The sequence below is a fragment of the Pipistrellus kuhlii genome, unplaced genomic scaffold, assembly GCF_014108245.1.
Source record: "Pipistrellus kuhlii isolate mPipKuh1 unplaced genomic scaffold, mPipKuh1.p scaffold_m20_p_20, whole genome shotgun sequence".
Classification (NCBI taxonomy): domain Eukaryota; kingdom Metazoa; phylum Chordata; class Mammalia; order Chiroptera; family Vespertilionidae; genus Pipistrellus; species Pipistrellus kuhlii.
The window spans coordinates 19,268,328-19,283,692 of NW_023425516.1; the positions used below are offsets into that span (position 1 = coordinate 19,268,328).

Sequence of the window (15,365 nt, forward strand, 5' to 3'; positions counted from 1 at the left end):
CGCCAGCAAGGCCAGGTGCACGTGAAACGGTTCCCTCTTTATTGTAATCTCCTGGGGGGCGTGGCTTAAGCCTTGGTCCAATGAGGCTCCAGGAGCCGTCTGCGAGCTGCCAATCAGATCCACAGTCAAGTTCCGTGACTCCAAGATACCCCAGAAGGGACTGATCCTTGTCTGAAGAGGCTTGGGGCCCGCCTGGGCCCAATGAAGTTCAAAGGAAGGCCGGTCACCCGGGGAAACGGGGTGGGAGCAATCCTCGTCCAATCAGGGAAGAGACTGTCCCGTCCAATCCGGAAGGAGTCCGGCCGGCTTATCCAATCGGGAAGGAGTCCGGCCGGCTCACCCAATCGGGAAGGAGTCCGGCCGGCTTATCCAATCGGGAAGGAGTCCGGCCGGCTCACCCAATCGGGAAGGAGTCCGGCCGGCTCACCCAATCCGGAAGAAGTCCGGCCGGCTCATCCAATCGGGAAGGAGTCCGGCCGGCTCACCCAATCCAGGCCCCCGGTCGCTCCAGTCAAACGGGTCCGGCTCCCCCAGCCCAGCGGCTTGGCGGTCCCGCGCGGTCACATGAGGCTGCAGTGCGCGGGGTGCAGCGCCCCCTGCAGGCGCAGGGCGGGGTGCGCGGGCCGCGCGCGCACCAGGGCGCAGCGGAGCAGCTCGCGGAAGAGGCGCAGCACGTGCCAGTTGTACTTGGCCGAGCACTCGAGGTAGCCGCAGCGCCAGCCCCTGCGCACCAGCGCGGCCAGCGCCCGCCGCGGCCCGAAGCGCAGCCGCTGCCGGTCCCGCTTGTTGCCCACCACGAGGATGGGCGCCTCCGGGGCGCCTGCCGGCCTGGGGGGCCAGACAGGCATGAGGGCGGCGGCGCCGGGGACCCCACGCGAGAGAATTCCCCCAGTGGGGAGGGGGGGCATTCGCTCAGGAGCACCCTCTCCTGCAGCCAGAAACCCCAAGCAAACACCAAAGAGCTATGCAAACACCATGCAGGACAAAGGCCGGCCCCACGGCAGAAGCGCCCCTCCCCCCCTCCCCGCCCCTCTCCTCCGCCGCCCCGCGCCCTCACCTGGCCTCGGCGATGCGCTGCCGCAGCGCCTTCACGTAGTCGAAGCTGTCGGGGCTGCAGATGTCGTAGACCAGCACGAAGGCGTCCGTGTCCTGCAGGCTCCAGTCCTTAGGGTCCGGCCACTCCTGGGGGGGAGGCCAGGTTGGCGGGGCCCGTTGTTTCCCCCGCTCCTGCGCCCTGACCTCCTGCGGGGGGCGGGGGTCCTGGCACCGAACCCACAGTTCACGCTCAGGCTCCTCCGTGAGCCCTGGGCCCGGCTGTCCCTCCGGCCACCAGACCCGCTGGAAGCTGGTGGGCCGCCCGCCCTCCCCCCAGTCTCCCCTCCAGGCGCCTCCCTCCCGCGGGCCTGGCCCAATGAGGCCCCGCAGACGCTCCGCACGCACGTGGCCGGCGCGGGCAGCTGGGGCCCGTTAGCCGCGGCCTCACCTGCTCTCCCTCCACCTGCAGCGCTTCTGCCGCTGCTTTCCCTAAAACTCCACCCCCCCAGGTCCCGCCCCAAGGCCCCCCTCCCTCCTGGGAGCCCTGCCTGCTCCGGCCTCTGCCCTCTCCGAGGGCCCAAAGTCTGTCCTGGACTTTCCACCAATTTCTATGCGAGTCTGAGTCTGTGCTCCAGGTCACATGCACCCCCTCCCGGAAAGTGCACCCCTGATTCTGCCCCAACTCTCCCTCTGGGGCTCTGCTCACGGCCCTGGACACACCATGCCCCCCACAACTGAGCCAGACACCCCACCACCACCTCTGAGTCAGACCCCCCCACTGAGCCAGACCCCCCACAACTGAGCCAGACACCCCACCACCACCTCTGAGTCAGACCCCCCCACTGAGCCAGACCCCCCACAACTGAGCCAGACACCCCACCACCACCACTGAGTCAGACCCCCCCCACTGAGCCAGACCCCCCCACTGAGCCAGACACCCCACCACCACCACTGAGCCAGACCCCCCCACTGAGCCAGACCCCCCACAACTGAGCCAGACACCCCACCACCACCTCTGAGTCAGACCCCCCCCACTGAGCCAGACCCCCCCACTGAGCCAGACCCCCCACAACTGAGCCAGACACCCCACCACCACCTCTGAGCCAGACCTCCCACCTCTGAGCCAGACACCCCACAACTGAGCCAGACACTCCACCACCACCTCTGAGTCAGACGCCCCCCACTGAGCCAGACACCCCACCGCTGAGCCAGACCCCCCACCACTGAGCCTGGTACCCCCACCCTCCACCCTCCACACACACCCCGTCACCCCGCCGCTACCTCCGGGCCCCCGGGCCTCCGGGCGGGCTCAGCGCCGTCGCCGTCGCGGATGCTCAGGTCGTAGACGGCGCCGTCGAGCAGCACCGCGGGCCGGTAGAGGCGCGGCGCGTCCGTGGGCTGGTGGCGCTCGGGGTAGTCCCCGAACAGGAACTGGCGGATGATGGCCGTCTTGCCCACGCCCGGGGCCCCCAGCACGGCCACCCGCAGGCTGCCCCCCATGGCCCGCGCCGCCGTGCGCCCCGCGCGGGGGCCTCATGGGCCGGCGCCGCCGTGCGTCCCCGGTCCCCCCCCTCCCCCCGGGAGGCCGGGCCGGAGCGGGGCGGCGGCGGGAGGCGCCGATCGGGGAGCAGGACCCGCCGCGCAGACACCGCCTCCCCCGCCGCGGCCGGGGCGCGGAGCCCGCTGCCTCCGCCAGGTCCCGCCGCGGAGCTGCCTCCGGGCGCCTCGCTCCCCGTCCTTCTCCCCGGCACCGTCCTCTGTCCCCGCACCGTCCTCTGTCCCCGCACCGTCCTCTCTCCCCGGCACCGGCACCGGCACCGGAGCGGCCGCCTCCCGGCGGCGGAGCGAGCCGATGAGGTAACCGCCCCTCCCGCCTCCCCTGCTCCGGCGCCTCCCGGGAAGGGGCGCGGGAAGGTGACTGGGGCGCAGGGAGCCCGAGGAGGGAGCACCCCGCCCCGCTGCTCTCCGGCTCCAGACAAGCCCTTCCCGCCCGCGCCCCGCGCCCCGCGCCCCGCGCCCCGCGCCCCGCGCCCCGCGCCCCGCGCCCCGCGCCCCGCGCCCCGCCCCCCGCGCCCCTCCCCCCGCGCCCCGCGCCCCGCGCCCCGCGCCCCGCGCCCCGCGCCCCGCGCCCCGCGCCGCTCCAGACAGCGCCGCCGGCCGGGTCCAGCCGGGTGACCTTGGGCGAGTCACACACGGCGGCGCTGGCTCCGCTCCGCATCCATCACCTCCGGACCTGCGAGGGGCCGGGCCCTTTGCTGATCTATTATGTAAGTGAGCCCCGCACCGACCCCGCAACCGAGGCCCTGTGAGGTTGGGGGGCAGTGGCTGACCCCTGACCGGCCTCCTAGGATGTGTGGTCTCCTCCGATCCCACCTGCCCACGGAGGAGAGGGTCAGCACCGTATCAGCTGGCAGTCGTGCAGGGAGGGGCGGGCAGAGGGCGCTGAGCCCCAGAGCGCCAGGTCCCAGCAGCTCAGCCCCATCCCATCCAGACGCGCTCTGCGGACTGGAAACTGGCTGCCACCGCCCCGGCCACTGCTGAGGCCCCGTTTCCCGCCTGGTCTCCACCTGTGTCCCTCCAAACCCAAGACCTTCCCCCCTCCCGCCTCCCCGGAGCTGGTGAGTTCCTTCCTTCCTTCCCCCCAGGCTGGGGAAGTCTGGGTGTGCCAGCTCCCCTCTCCTCGGCCTGCCTCCTTCCCCTTCCCTGACCAGATGGGTGCCCAGGCCCTGGGCGAAATGCAGACCTTCCTGCCTCCGCACTGACCAAGGGGTTCCCTTACTGCTTGCCAGGATGCTGAGATGGGTTTTAAAAAGAGAGAAAAGCCCTACGTTATGGTCTGGCCGGTAGCTCAGTGGTTAGAGCGTCGGCCCTGCACTGAAGGGTTGCGGGTTCCATTCCTGGTCAAGGGCACGTTACCGGGGTTGCAGGTTCACCTCGTGGGGACTCATGCAGGAGGCAATCTATTGATGTGTCTCTCACCTGGATGTTTCCCTCCCTCCCTCTAGCCCTTTCACTCTCCCTAAAAATCAATGGGAAAAATACCCTCACTGCCAACACACTATGGCCTTTTCATTGAAGGTCCAGGAGCTGTAAGAATACAGACATGCACACCTCAGCGAGGGAAAAGGAGAGGAGGAGGAGGAGCCAGCCCGGAAGTGGGGAGGGCACTCCTCAGGGGCAGAGGGCGGAAGCAGGGGTGTTCCTCCGAGCTCTGGTGTGTTCGTGCCCTCCTCCTGGGTGCGGGACCGGCGTTTGTTTTCACTCTCCTCCGCCGTCCAGGAGCTCAGAGCCGACGTGTAGCCACCTGTGGCCACCGTCCCAGGCCTTCAGGTCCAGGGCATGGGGACTCAGCCCTCCCCTGAACTGCATCCAGCTCGCTGGGCTTCTTGCTCTGGAATCCACTTCACTGACCGTTCGTTGTGGTCTCTCCTGACCATGAATGACAGCTCCATACTGCTTGTCCCCCAGTACCTCATCTCCCTGGGCCTTGAGTGAGAGGGTGCCCTCACCACACAGATGCCTGGCACCTAGTGGGTCCTGGTACCCCATGGTAATGCCCTGGCCACTGAGTATAGCTCGTCAGCCTCCTGAAGGCCAGCAGGACACAGGAGGCAGCACAGACAGGGCTTCCGGGCCTCTGAAGTGAGACTGCCAGCTTTTAAAAGCTCCTCCAGGGATGTATCGTCTGTGCAAGTTACTGACACTCTCAAAGCCTCAGTTTCCTTCTCTGTAAAGGTGACAATCATGGTCTTAACTTCATAGAATTGTGGTGGGATGACATGAGATGATACAAAGAGAAAAACAAGACCATTTAGGAAGGCTGGAGGGGGCAGCTTCCTCTTTATATAAAAATAATTACTACCATGCTTCCCCGAAAATAAGACATCCTCTGAAAATAAGACCTAGCGCATGGAAAGATAAGACATCCCCTGAAAATAAGACCTAGCGCAACTTTGGGAGAAAAAATTAAGACACTGTCTTATTTTCGGGGAAACAGGGTAGTCACAACACACAGTGGAGACGGGTAAGGATGCACACAGACATCTCCTGGCCGGCCAGCTGCGGGGGCCCAGCGGGGCCACCCCAGGAGCACAACCACGCCAGGCACCCAGATTTTGTTGTTGTTTGTTAATCCTCACCTGAGGATATTTTCCCGTTGGTTTTTATAGGGAGTGGGAGAGAGAGGGAGAGACAGAGAGAAACATCGATGTGAGAGAAACACATGGATCGATTGCCTCCTGCATGAGCCCTGACCAGGAAGGAGCCTGCAACCAAGATACGTGCCCTTGACCGCAATCAAACCCGGGACACTCCGGTCCGCAGGCCAACACCCTATCCACCGAGCCAAACTGGCGAGGGCCAGATCTTGGTTTCTAATGGCGCTCACTAATACACAACCCGACTCCTTGGAGAGAGGGCTGACTGTAGGGCGGGGGCAGGACAAATGCAGGATGAGCCTGGAGCATCTGGTGGATGCTGCAGAAGGAACAAAATCATGGTGGCACCTCCAAGGGCAGCGTTCACCTGGAAGAGCCCCATGGCCAAAGCTGGAGCAGTTCAAGCAACACCACAAAGTGGTTTTGGACTAAACCCAAATTATAAACTGGATATGCGTGCCTCCAAAGGAACAGAATCGATGTTAGAAGGAAGGGCAGTGCAGAAACACATCTCCTTGCAGAAGCATTCCGAATGGCTTCTGCAGCGCGCCCTGGCCCCGCCTGCGCTCCTCCCGAGTGTAGGCTGCACTTAGCGACTGGCTCCCGAAGAGCAGAGCACAGACGGGGGAGAAGCTGCAAACGCCACCTGAGCCACGTGACCTTAAAGACTCCGCACACCAGTCTCACCCTGAGAGAAACATCAGACAAGCCCAACGGAGGGATTGATCGTCTACGAAATACCTGACCACTGCTCCTTGAAATGATTAAGGACCAAAGGGGTCCCCAGTCCAAAGCTCAGACCTGGGGTCGTAGGTTCAATCCTGGCCTCGGGCGAGGCATGTGTGGGGGATACCAACTGATGTGTGTCTCTCTCACATGGATGTTTTTCTTTCCCTCCCCTCCCCCTTTTTCACTCTCTAAAAATCAATGGAAAAAATATCCTTGGGTGAGGATTAACCAGAAAAAAAATAAAAATAAAAAATGCAGCGGTACAGAGCAGAAGCCACAAAAACACTCGGATGTGGAAACTGAGTGTATGATAAAATGGCATTTCGGATCTGTGGGGTAAGATGAATTATTCAGTAACTGGTGTGAAGACGACTGGGTAACCATCTGGGAAAAGAGGAAGTTGGAATCCCTACCTCGTCCCTAACATAAAGCCCGGATGGAATAGGATCAAAATGCAAAAACTAAGATCAGGTACGTATAGAAAGAAGAAATCAAAAGACTACATAAGAAACAATTCCAGCAAGGAAAAGTAAAAAGCAGTAACAAAACGGGGAGGAATGACAAAGCAGGAGGAAAAGGACCAATAACCGCAGAGAAAAATGCCAGGCACCGTGTGGGTGGGAGAGGGCACAATCGTGGTAAGGTCCTGCCCACAGCTGGAGTTAGGAAGGAAATTCACGATGTCCGGTGACAGCCCAAGGCCCTCTGTCCAACCCGCCAGCCTCTCTCACCAGCTCCCCTCCTCACCCTGGGCCTCAAGTTACCCATCGTCCCCCACTGAGCACAGCCACCCTACACTCCAGCTCTTCCGCCCTCCGCGTGGGGCGGGGCGAACAGAATGTGTTTGGGTGGAAGTTGGGCCCTCAGAGCAGCAGGAGCAAGCAGGTCACGGGCAGGCAGGGTAACAGTCTCTCCCCAGGACTCACAACCTGCCCTCGCCCGCAGCCAGAGGGGACTCCAGCCGTGTACCCGGGGCCTTCGGAGCCTGGGGACTTGCAGGTGAGAAGTTAGGGTTGTGCAGTCAAGGGCCTAGGCTCTGGGTCTCTAGGACAGCCTGACAATACCCAGGGGTCAGAGGTATGGCGGTGGAGGGCCAGGTGCCCCTGGGAAGGCAGCATGTGTCAGAGGTGGGCAGGGTGCAGGAAGTGGCTGGGGCTGGAACAGCGAGGGACCCAACTGCTTCTCCCTCGGAAGCAGGCTGAATGCCTCCCAGCCACGAGGCCCCGAGAACCCCGGGCAGCTCTGCCATGGAAGCCCTGCCCGGGCCTGGCGGTCCTCCCGAAAGCTGGCCAGTGCCAGGCCCGGGGCCACAGGAGCATCCTTGGTAGCAGCCAGGCAGCTGTCGGCTCAGTTCCCACACTCAGCCAGCTGCACTGCGAGGTGGGACGGCGTGCCCAGGCAGGCCTGGTGTGCAGCCACTCCCTGACGGCAAGGAGCGCCGGGAAACCAAACCATGTCCGCCCTCGTGGCCAGCATCGGGCCAGCCGGCGCCTGCTCGGGGAGTTGAAATGAAGGGTGTGAGCGGTGCCAGGGACCAGCGGGACCAGCAGCCAGTGTTTAAGGACAGGGGGAGGGACAGTCCTGAGTGCCCGGGGAGAGCTGGGCACAGAGCTCAGCGCCTGACCCTGGACCCCAGGGTCCCAACCGGAAGGGCCTCAGGTAGGACCTGACACACTGGCCAGGGACATGCTTGATGTCATCATTTTTATTCACTTTCTCTTTTTGAAAATAAGAGTAAACATACAATATATAGTCTCTATTTATATATATTATGTATAGTTACTGCGGGGCTCAGAAAATCATCCTCAACCACGGGGAGGCAGCTTTCCGTGCTGACATTGGGGGCAAAGGGAAAGAAGTGTCCGTGATTGCCAAAAGCAGACTCTTTATTATTAAACAGCAGTAACAGGAAAACTAATGCTCCGTCAGACACACGGACACCGGGGAGGCCGGGAGGAGGGAGCAGACACGGAGGAGAAACCCTGTGCAGGAGGCGCCCCGCTGCCTGTGTTCCCGTCCCTCAGGCCCCTCGGCTCTGGGAGCCCGGGGACACAGGAATGTACACGGGCAGTGACCGCCCTCAGGGCAGAGAGAGAGCGAGGGGAGGAGGGGTGTGTGCAACCGCCAAGGGGGCAGGGCCTGGGCAGGGCTCTGCCCGGCCTCCTCATGCTGGTCAGCTCTGAGAGGCTGGGGCCGACAGGCCTGACTGCTGGGCCTCAGCTGGATGGACGCAGGAAGAGAGGTTGGGGGAGGGCAGGTGCAGACCCTGGGAACCCCTGACTGACAGAGCAGCTCTCCTGGTACCAAGGGGACCCTCCACGCACACCAGGACAGCCTGGCAGGGCCCGGGCAGGGGGGAGGGTCAGTAACACCCACCCAGGAGAGGCGGAGGGCAGGGCTTCCAGGCTGGGAGCCTGAGAAGGAAACTTCGCACTTGCCCCCGGGCCCCAGGAAAAGACGAGAACTCTGGTCTCACTGTTCAGCCTCGGTGACTGCTCTGGCTCTGTCTCCTTTGGTCTCCTCCTCACTGACCCTAAATGTCAGCAGCCATGGAAGAGGGGTCCTCCAAGCCTGGGAGAAACTGAGAATTCACTCCAGGAGGGTGCCACCCTGCCCTGAGGACCCAGGCGGGCCCTGCAGTCAGGACCAGGAAGCCCGGTGGGTGGCTAGGAGCCTTGCCAGGCCCCTCCCGGGAGGAGGGACGGTCGCCCCACAGGGGGCTCCTCCATGGCTGGCAGAAGGCTGGGGGGACCCCGGTCGGGCCTCAGTTCTTGAGGATGGTCTCGTAGGCCTGGTACACGTGCTGGGCCACCTCGGGCGCTCGGCACTTCAGGGACAGCTGCGGGGAAAGAAGGCCACACTCACTCCGGGCTCCTCTCTGGGGCTGGCACCTACTAGGCTGAGAGGGGACACGTGGGGAGGGCAGACAGGGCGGGGCCCGATGGAAGTGGTGTGCACACGTGGCCGGGTGGCAGCAGCATGGCTGGGCAGCTGTGTGGCGAAGGAGAGGGGGCGGCCGCCGCAGCCAGCCGGGTAGGCACCAAATATACTTCAGCCCACACACCTGCTGTCAGCCAGCTGCGCGGCCCTGTGGCAAGCAGCGTGAATCAGCAGCCGGAGGCTGTGAGGAGGCCCAGCCCCCACCCTGCAGAGCTGCCTGGCTCCCACAGCCATGGGGGCTGAGGCCCGAGGAGGTATGGGGCGGGGGGAGCAGGCTCCCGCTCTGGGAGATGGGGCGTGTGGGTACTGGGGTTCTTCCTGATTTCTTGCACAGGAAGCAGGCAGCCGGAGACTTGGCCTCGGCTCTAACTGCAATAGGAGCAGAGAGCACAGGGAGAGGAGTGACAAGTGCCACCACCGCTCCTGCCAAAACGGCTGCTCTGAAGATGCAGTTAGGAAGGGGCGGGCAGGCGGCCCAGAAACCAGCAGCATGGCCCCAAGGGGCACAGCCTCCTCTGAAAGGCTCTGCGCGCACTGTGTGTGCGGAGAAGTGGGGGACCAGCCCCGCAGTGGGGGCCCTGGTTGGGAAGCAGTGGGGTGTCAGCAGAGGGCAGCTAGCTCTCCTGCCCGCAGCCTGGATGGGGACCAGTGGAGCTCCGAGGCCAGGAGCCGGGGTGCAGCGGCTGGAGCCAAGCCAGGAGGCGGGTGTGCAAGGTGTGGCCGGGGAGGACGAGGGGAAACGGGGAGAGAAAAGCAATCGCTAACCTCCAAGTCCTGCACCACGGGCACCAGCAGGGAAGGTGGACATGCAGCAACCAAACACAGGGAGACGGAAATCACCATCACTGAAGCCACCGCCACAGCCTCCACCCAACCACAGAGCCAGGGCTGCCAGCGGGGCCTGGCAGAGGGCTGCAGGGCCACGCCTGCCGGAGACTTGGGTGCAGGGAGAAGCAAAGCCCGTGCCCTTTGGGACCTGGCCCGGCAGCCCGGCGTCCAGGACAACACGCCCTGCATGGAGCCACACCCTGACGGGGCTGACTCAAAGGCTGGGAGGGACAAGCTGCCCGGAATCCCCAGCCTCGCCGGCGGGCCCGCGGGCAGGCCACTGCCGCCGCCCAGGGCCCAACTTGACAGAACCGTCTAGTCCAACTCACTGTCCCGAGACCCAGCGTGTCTTCTGTGGGTAACGTGACGGGACTGAGTTGGAAGCTTTCTAAGACCCTCTGTAGGGACAGAATTCTGATGCCCGCTCACACCAGCCTCGAAGGGACTCCAGCCTCGCGGGACCAGTGTCCGTCAGAGCTGCCCAGGGCCCGGGGGCAGAGGCCGGGACAGAGCCCGGTGGCAGGGGGAGCGGGCCTCACCGTGAAGCTGGGGTTGCCGGGCTGGATGCGCAGCTCCGCCAGCACCCAGATGCCGTTGGTCAGCTTCAGGGACTGGTAGAGCATGTCCTGCCCCTCCACGGTCCTCTTGGCCACCGTGAAGATGTTGCTACTCTGCAGCCTGCTGCTCACTGCCTCTGGGGTCAGAGGCCGCCCAGTCAGAGACAGGGGAGGGGCTGGGGGCAGGGGAGGGGCTGGGGGCAGGGGAGGGACTGGGGGCAGGGGAGGGACTGGGGGCAGGGGAAGGGCAGTGGGATGGGTGTGGGGGGCTCAGGAGACCTACCTGCATTGAGGGGACAGTCTCTGATCTGGAACTGGGCTTCGTTCTCATTGGGAATGTCCTTCCATGTGGCCAGGAAAACCTGCCGATCTGGGAGGCGAGGAAAGGCGGGACCTTGGTAACTGGCCCCGGGCAAGCACACGGAGCAGGAAATGTCTGCCTTGGAACAGGAAGGGCAAAGCTCCTGACTCCTGAGCAAGCCCGCCCTGTGGGGTGGCGCCCTCTGCTCCCAACAGGCCCCGCTTCCCGCCTCCGGGCCTCAGCTCCCCGCAGCACCCACAGCCGCTCGTTAGTCAGCCTGTGTGACAGGACTTCTGTGGTGGCGGAGACGTGAGGGGGGCTGAGTGCTCCACGCAGCGCTGAGCTGGGAGTCGCTCAGGGGCTCCAGCCAGGGCACAGAGATGGGCATGGGTGTGAGGCATGGCCTGGGCTCCCTGCCTCGAGGGCCCAGGGGACAACTGTCCAGAGGCCAAAGGCCAGGCTAAGGGCAGAGCTGGAGAACAGGAGTGAGACAGCTCCTGCACGGCACGCCCCCTGGTGGGCAGTTGGCCTGACGAGACCCTGGCGGCCCCGGGAAGTGTGCCCTCACTGCAGGCTCCGCAGAGAAGCGGTGACCACAGAGCTGCATGGGGCAGACCCCTCCATCTGTCCCAGGCACCCCGGGGTGGCCGCACACTCACCCATCTTCCCGTCCTCCACGAAGAGGATGTGCAGCGGGTACAAGGTGCTGAAGTAGAAGACGTCGATGTTGTTCTTCACAGCCACCTGGGGACAGGGGCCCAAGTCAGTCCCTGAGGCCTGGCCCCACCTCGGAGGCCCAGGCAGGGCCACGCCTGCGCCCACACCTGATCCGACCCCCTCACAGGCTTCCCTGGGAGCCATGCCCTCTGTCCCCTCTGCTCAGGCCCAGAGCAGGCCTAGACACACACACACACACACACAGGCAGACCCCCCAGGCTCCGCCCCGGGGGGTGCGCCGGCGAAGGTGAGGGCCGGTCCTGGGACGCACCTGCAGGTTGTTCAGAGGCTCCATCTTCATGACGGAGCCCACCGTGCTGAGAGGCAGGGAGAGCTCCACGGTCTGGTTGGGGCTGAGCGGTGCGTGGACCTGGAGGGGGGCGGCGGGGGCCAGGCCGAAGCTGTGGAGAGAGAAGGCCCGCGGGCAGCGGGGGCAGGTGCTGACACGCGGGCTCCCCCGGCCCCGGGCTGGGCACCGGGTGGCAGGAAGCCTCTCCCGCAGGCCAGCCTCACGCCAGGCCCAGGCCCACGCCAGAAAGACAAACTTCTGACCCTCGCCCTCCACCCGGCAGTGGCCCAGCGGACAGGAGGACAGTGTCAGGCCAGCTGCAGGCCCGAGCCCATCTCTGCTCCTCTTTGTCCTCTGGCCTAGACACTGGGCACCGTGAACTGAGCATGTGGCGTTATACCAATTCCAGCCTCATACAAAGAGCGACAGGCATACAGTCTCCCAGCTTCCGGGACACAGAGGCCCAGGGAGGGGCAGGCCTGCGGGGTGAGTGGCTCTGCCCAAGGTGGCAATCGGCCTGCCGGAGACACAGCCCTGGCGCTGGCCCGGCACCCCAGGCTTTCCGGGAGCTGCCCCACAGCAGCTGTGTGACCTGCTGAGCCCAGGTGCCATTACCGACTCAAAGAGGAATGACATGGACACCCCCGGGCTGTCAGGTGGCTCCAGGGAGACAATACTTTGAAAGCACAGGGCCTAGACCTTAGGAAGCTTTCACCACACAGGAGGTTTGCTATGAGTGCTCACAGGACCACCCCTGGGGACCTGGAGTCTCTGTGGCCTCCGGGGTCACATGAGGGTAACTGGCGGGACAGCTGCCACCCTCCCTGGTCTGACCGAGGGTCAGGCCCCGCCGGCCCGAAGGCTCTCCCTGAGGAAGCAGCCCCTTCAGTCAACTTCTTAGAGGCTCAGTTTGCTCATCACTGGAGCTGCTCAGGAAGAAGAATCATCAGCAGAGGCTGCTCAGTTCCCCGAGAGCTTGGGCCCGAAGACCCTCTGGTGCCGGACAGGACCCCCCCCCCCCCCAGCGCAGGGACCTGCTGGGGTGAGGAGCTGGAGCAGCCGCCACTCCCATCCGCCCTCTGAGAGCTGGAGCAGTTCAGGGATGGGAAGCTGGCACCACGCTCCTGTCAGGTGGGCGCGGGCCAAAGGCTGGAGCTGGGACTTGTCAGTAACGCACCTCTGTGGGCGGGGAGGAGGGCAGTCAAAGGGCAGAAAGCCCACCCCTGGCCCAGTGCTCTGAAGTCCGCATGAAGCGGTCACTGGGGGTGAATCAGACATTTTGGTCTGAATGTGGCTGTGAGGAACACCTCCTTCGGCAGAAAGGACCCCCGGCTCTGCCCAGGGGCGCTTGGAGCTGGCCGGGGAGCACACCTGTTGCGGTTGAACTGGATGGCGAAGTCGGTCATGACCTGCAGGGCTTTGTTGGTCAGCTGCAGGTCCATGGAGATGGAGCCCACCTGGCGGGTGAAGGTGCCCAAGATCTCCAGCCCCTTGGCTTTCATGGCGGGGAGCCAGATCTGCAGGAAGGCGGTGGGGAGGGGCTGCAGTCTGCCATTTCCCCAAAGCTCCACAGCCTCCGAGTCCTCCTCTCTCCCCTGCAGGTGTTCCTGCCTGTACTGCCAGGGATGACAACGTGTAACGGAGCAGAGAACCATCCTGCATGGCACCCAGGCCACCATCACTGGGGCAGCTCAGGGTAGGCTGACCCAGATACTCAGCGGCAAAGGAGGAACACTCAGGAAGGAGGGAGGACAGTCTACAAGGAGCCAAGGAGAACGGAGGCCCGGAGCCCGAGGCCACGCTGGGTCTCCGCCAGGGCCGCAGGCCTCCCTGGCCTTCACAGCCTGTCCTCTCCAGAAGCAGGCCTGGCCTTCAGTTGCGGAAACTGGTCTGGGGACAGTCCCTAAGGGCCCCTGCCTGGCAGCCCCTGCTGTTTGGCTGCCCCTGTCATCCCGGCCCAGCTTAGGAGCCGCCTCCCCAGAGAAGCCCGTCCACTGGCTCCTTCCCCAGTGGCATTCAGGGAGCGTCTGCTGAGCAAAGAGCTTGAAGCAAAGCCCTGCCCATTGGCCGGTGTCACCCCATGGACAGGCAAATCCTCTCAGGCCGTCATTCTCACTCAGATGGCTCCCGCACAGCCTCCCTGTCAACATGTCCTGTGAGCGAACATCCCATCATCGCTATTGCCAACTCTCTAGAGCCACTTAGCAGTGGCCTTCAGCCACCCTGACCCTATGCCAGGGACTTCTTGGTTCATGGGTTGACGCTCAACCTGGGCTTATTGATTATTTTTAAAATTACAGGTGTTGGTAGGTGCACAGTCCACAGATCTCATTTAAGGATAGGAGAGGAAGGGGGCATTATAAAATGTCTATTATCACCAAAACCGGTTTGGCTAAGTGGATAGAGCATCAGCCTGTGGACTGAAAGGTCCCAGGTTCGATTTCAGTCAAGGGCATGCACCTTGGTTGCGGACACATCCCCGGTAGGGGGTGTGCAGGAGGCAGTTGGTTGATGTTTTTCTCTCTACTGATGTTTCTAGCTCTCTATCCCTCTCCCTTCCTCTCTGTAAAAAAATCAATAAAATATATTTTGAAAAAATGTCTATTATCAACGAGAGGCACTGGGCCGGACCGCACTGAGAAGCTAGTTCCCTGGGAAGATGCCGGCTCTCCCTCACCTCCAGGCCTTGTGCAGGCTGGGGCCCTCTGCCCACTCTGCCTGGCTAACTCAGACTTGATCGGCAGGCGTGAGTGCCAGCTTCGCTCTGGGATGCCTTTCCCAGCCACCCCCGTGCCTGACTCAGCACCTCTCCCCTGCGCTCCCACAGCCCCAGCTGCCCTGGGCACTGTGCTGGCAAACCGCGGCTCCTGGGGCCCGCCCGCTGGCCTGAGCAGATCCCGTGGAATGAGCCGTTTAAGGAGCCCGCCCAGCAGCCAGAGAGGAGGCGTGGTACTCACTGCTTTGGGGGCCACATAGGATCCTGACAGGGCGCCCACACCACTGGTCAGGTCAAAGAGGTCACTCAGGCCACTGCCCATGGGTGCGCCGAGGTTAGCTGGTGCTGTCGCTGCTGGAGGTGTCACGAAGTTGGGGGCCCCGATCTGGAAAGGGGAGAGAAGGGGTCAGTGCAGGCGCCGGAGGCAGGGTCCCCAGGGGCCTGGGAGGGGTGTAGCCACCTGGCTCTTTAGGAAATAGGGTGGGCGGGCAGGAGGGGTCCCACAAGGCTTCTGTGACATCAACTCTTAGGTTGCAGAAACAAGAGTGAGGAGGGTGCAGAAGAGGGCTGTGCCCTGCAAATCTCAAGCCTTAGGGGGGGCCTCTGGGAAAGCTGGGGACACTTGTAAGCTGACCTCAGTCCACCGATAGAGGGGCCCGGAGGCACTGCCGTGAGAGGTGTGTGCTGAGGAGACAGAGTGCCCTCCCCGGTATCAGAGGGCCCGCGGGCACAGAGGGCCAGCGAGCCTCAGGAGGACCACGCACATTGGTCACTGGGCAGTGAGGACGGGATGAGGAATTGATGGACGTCGGGGCCCAGTGGCAGCGGGACTGCCAGCACAGAGGCTGCCAGGATGCTGGACAGACCAGGGCTCAGCAGGGAGGGCCTGCTCTGACACCATCTGCCCCCTGGGACGTGAGGCAGCCCGCTCAGGAGGAGCAGGGACGAAGGCTTGGTGACGCAGGGTTGAACCGTACCCCTTCAGGCTCATCCCCCATCTCCAAGCAGAAGCAGAAGGGTGAAGAGACAGGCAGCCACATGCAGAGAGAAGCCAGGAGGGAAGACACACAGAGAGACAAGGGGGAGGGGGATGGGG

The 15,365-nt window shown here is 63.7% G+C and overlaps 2 protein-coding genes, 1 long non-coding RNA gene and 1 other non-coding gene across 10 annotated transcripts in view; 1 reads left to right on the forward strand and 3 right to left on the reverse strand.

Moving 5' to 3' along the window:
* Positions 1 to 16: 16 nt before the first annotated feature.
* RASL10A (RAS like family 10 member A) lies at positions 17 to 2,535 on the reverse strand. 3 transcript variants are annotated; one of them, XM_045585684.1, is made up of 3 exons: positions 2,317 to 2,535; positions 1,058 to 1,149; positions 17 to 828 (listed from the first exon to the last, which is right to left on the reverse strand). In XM_045585684.1, the coding sequence occupies exons 1-3, from the start codon at positions 2,533 to 2,535 to the stop codon at positions 561 to 563; spliced, it is 579 nt and encodes a 192-aa protein (XP_045441640.1). In that variant the 3' UTR covers positions 17 to 560. The 3 variants fall into 3 exon arrangements, with proteins under 3 accessions (XP_045441640.1, XP_036305374.1, XP_045441639.1); XM_036449481.2 differs by having other exon boundaries at positions 1,058 to 1,182; XM_045585683.1 differs by having other exon boundaries at positions 1,058 to 1,242.
* On the forward strand, positions 2,444 to 11,797 carry LOC123652858. The gene is made up of 3 exons (XR_006742389.1): positions 2,444 to 2,586; positions 5,548 to 5,553; positions 11,783 to 11,797. It is a non-coding gene; the product is annotated as an uncharacterized LOC123652858 (long non-coding RNA).
* Positions 7,790 to 15,365, reverse strand: part of AP1B1 (adaptor related protein complex 1 subunit beta 1) — a 34,789-nt gene continuing 27,213 nt past the window's right edge. For 2 of the 5 annotated variants that reach the window (XM_036449466.2, XM_036449467.2), the window contains exons 15-23: positions 15,247 to 15,267; positions 14,511 to 14,654; positions 12,925 to 13,070; positions 11,536 to 11,665; positions 11,207 to 11,291; positions 10,530 to 10,616; positions 10,229 to 10,383; positions 9,627 to 9,635; positions 7,790 to 8,760 (exon numbers count right to left, since the gene is read on the reverse strand). In XM_036449466.2, the coding sequence (XP_036305359.1) occupies positions 8,686 to 8,760; positions 9,627 to 9,635; positions 10,229 to 10,383; positions 10,530 to 10,616; positions 11,207 to 11,291; positions 11,536 to 11,665; positions 12,925 to 13,070; positions 14,511 to 14,654; positions 15,247 to 15,267 (852 nt within the window). In that variant the 3' untranslated portion in view covers positions 7,790 to 8,685. The remainder of the gene's footprint in view (positions 8,761 to 9,626; positions 9,636 to 10,228; positions 10,384 to 10,529; positions 10,617 to 11,206; positions 11,292 to 11,535; positions 11,666 to 12,924; positions 13,071 to 14,510; positions 14,655 to 15,246; positions 15,268 to 15,365) is intronic. The other 3 variants (XM_036449469.2, XM_036449468.2, XM_036449470.2) reach the window with 3 other exon arrangements.
* LOC118725788 lies at positions 12,424 to 12,520 on the reverse strand. Its single transcript, XR_004990128.1, has one exon. It is a non-coding gene; the product is annotated as a small nucleolar RNA SNORD125 (small nucleolar RNA).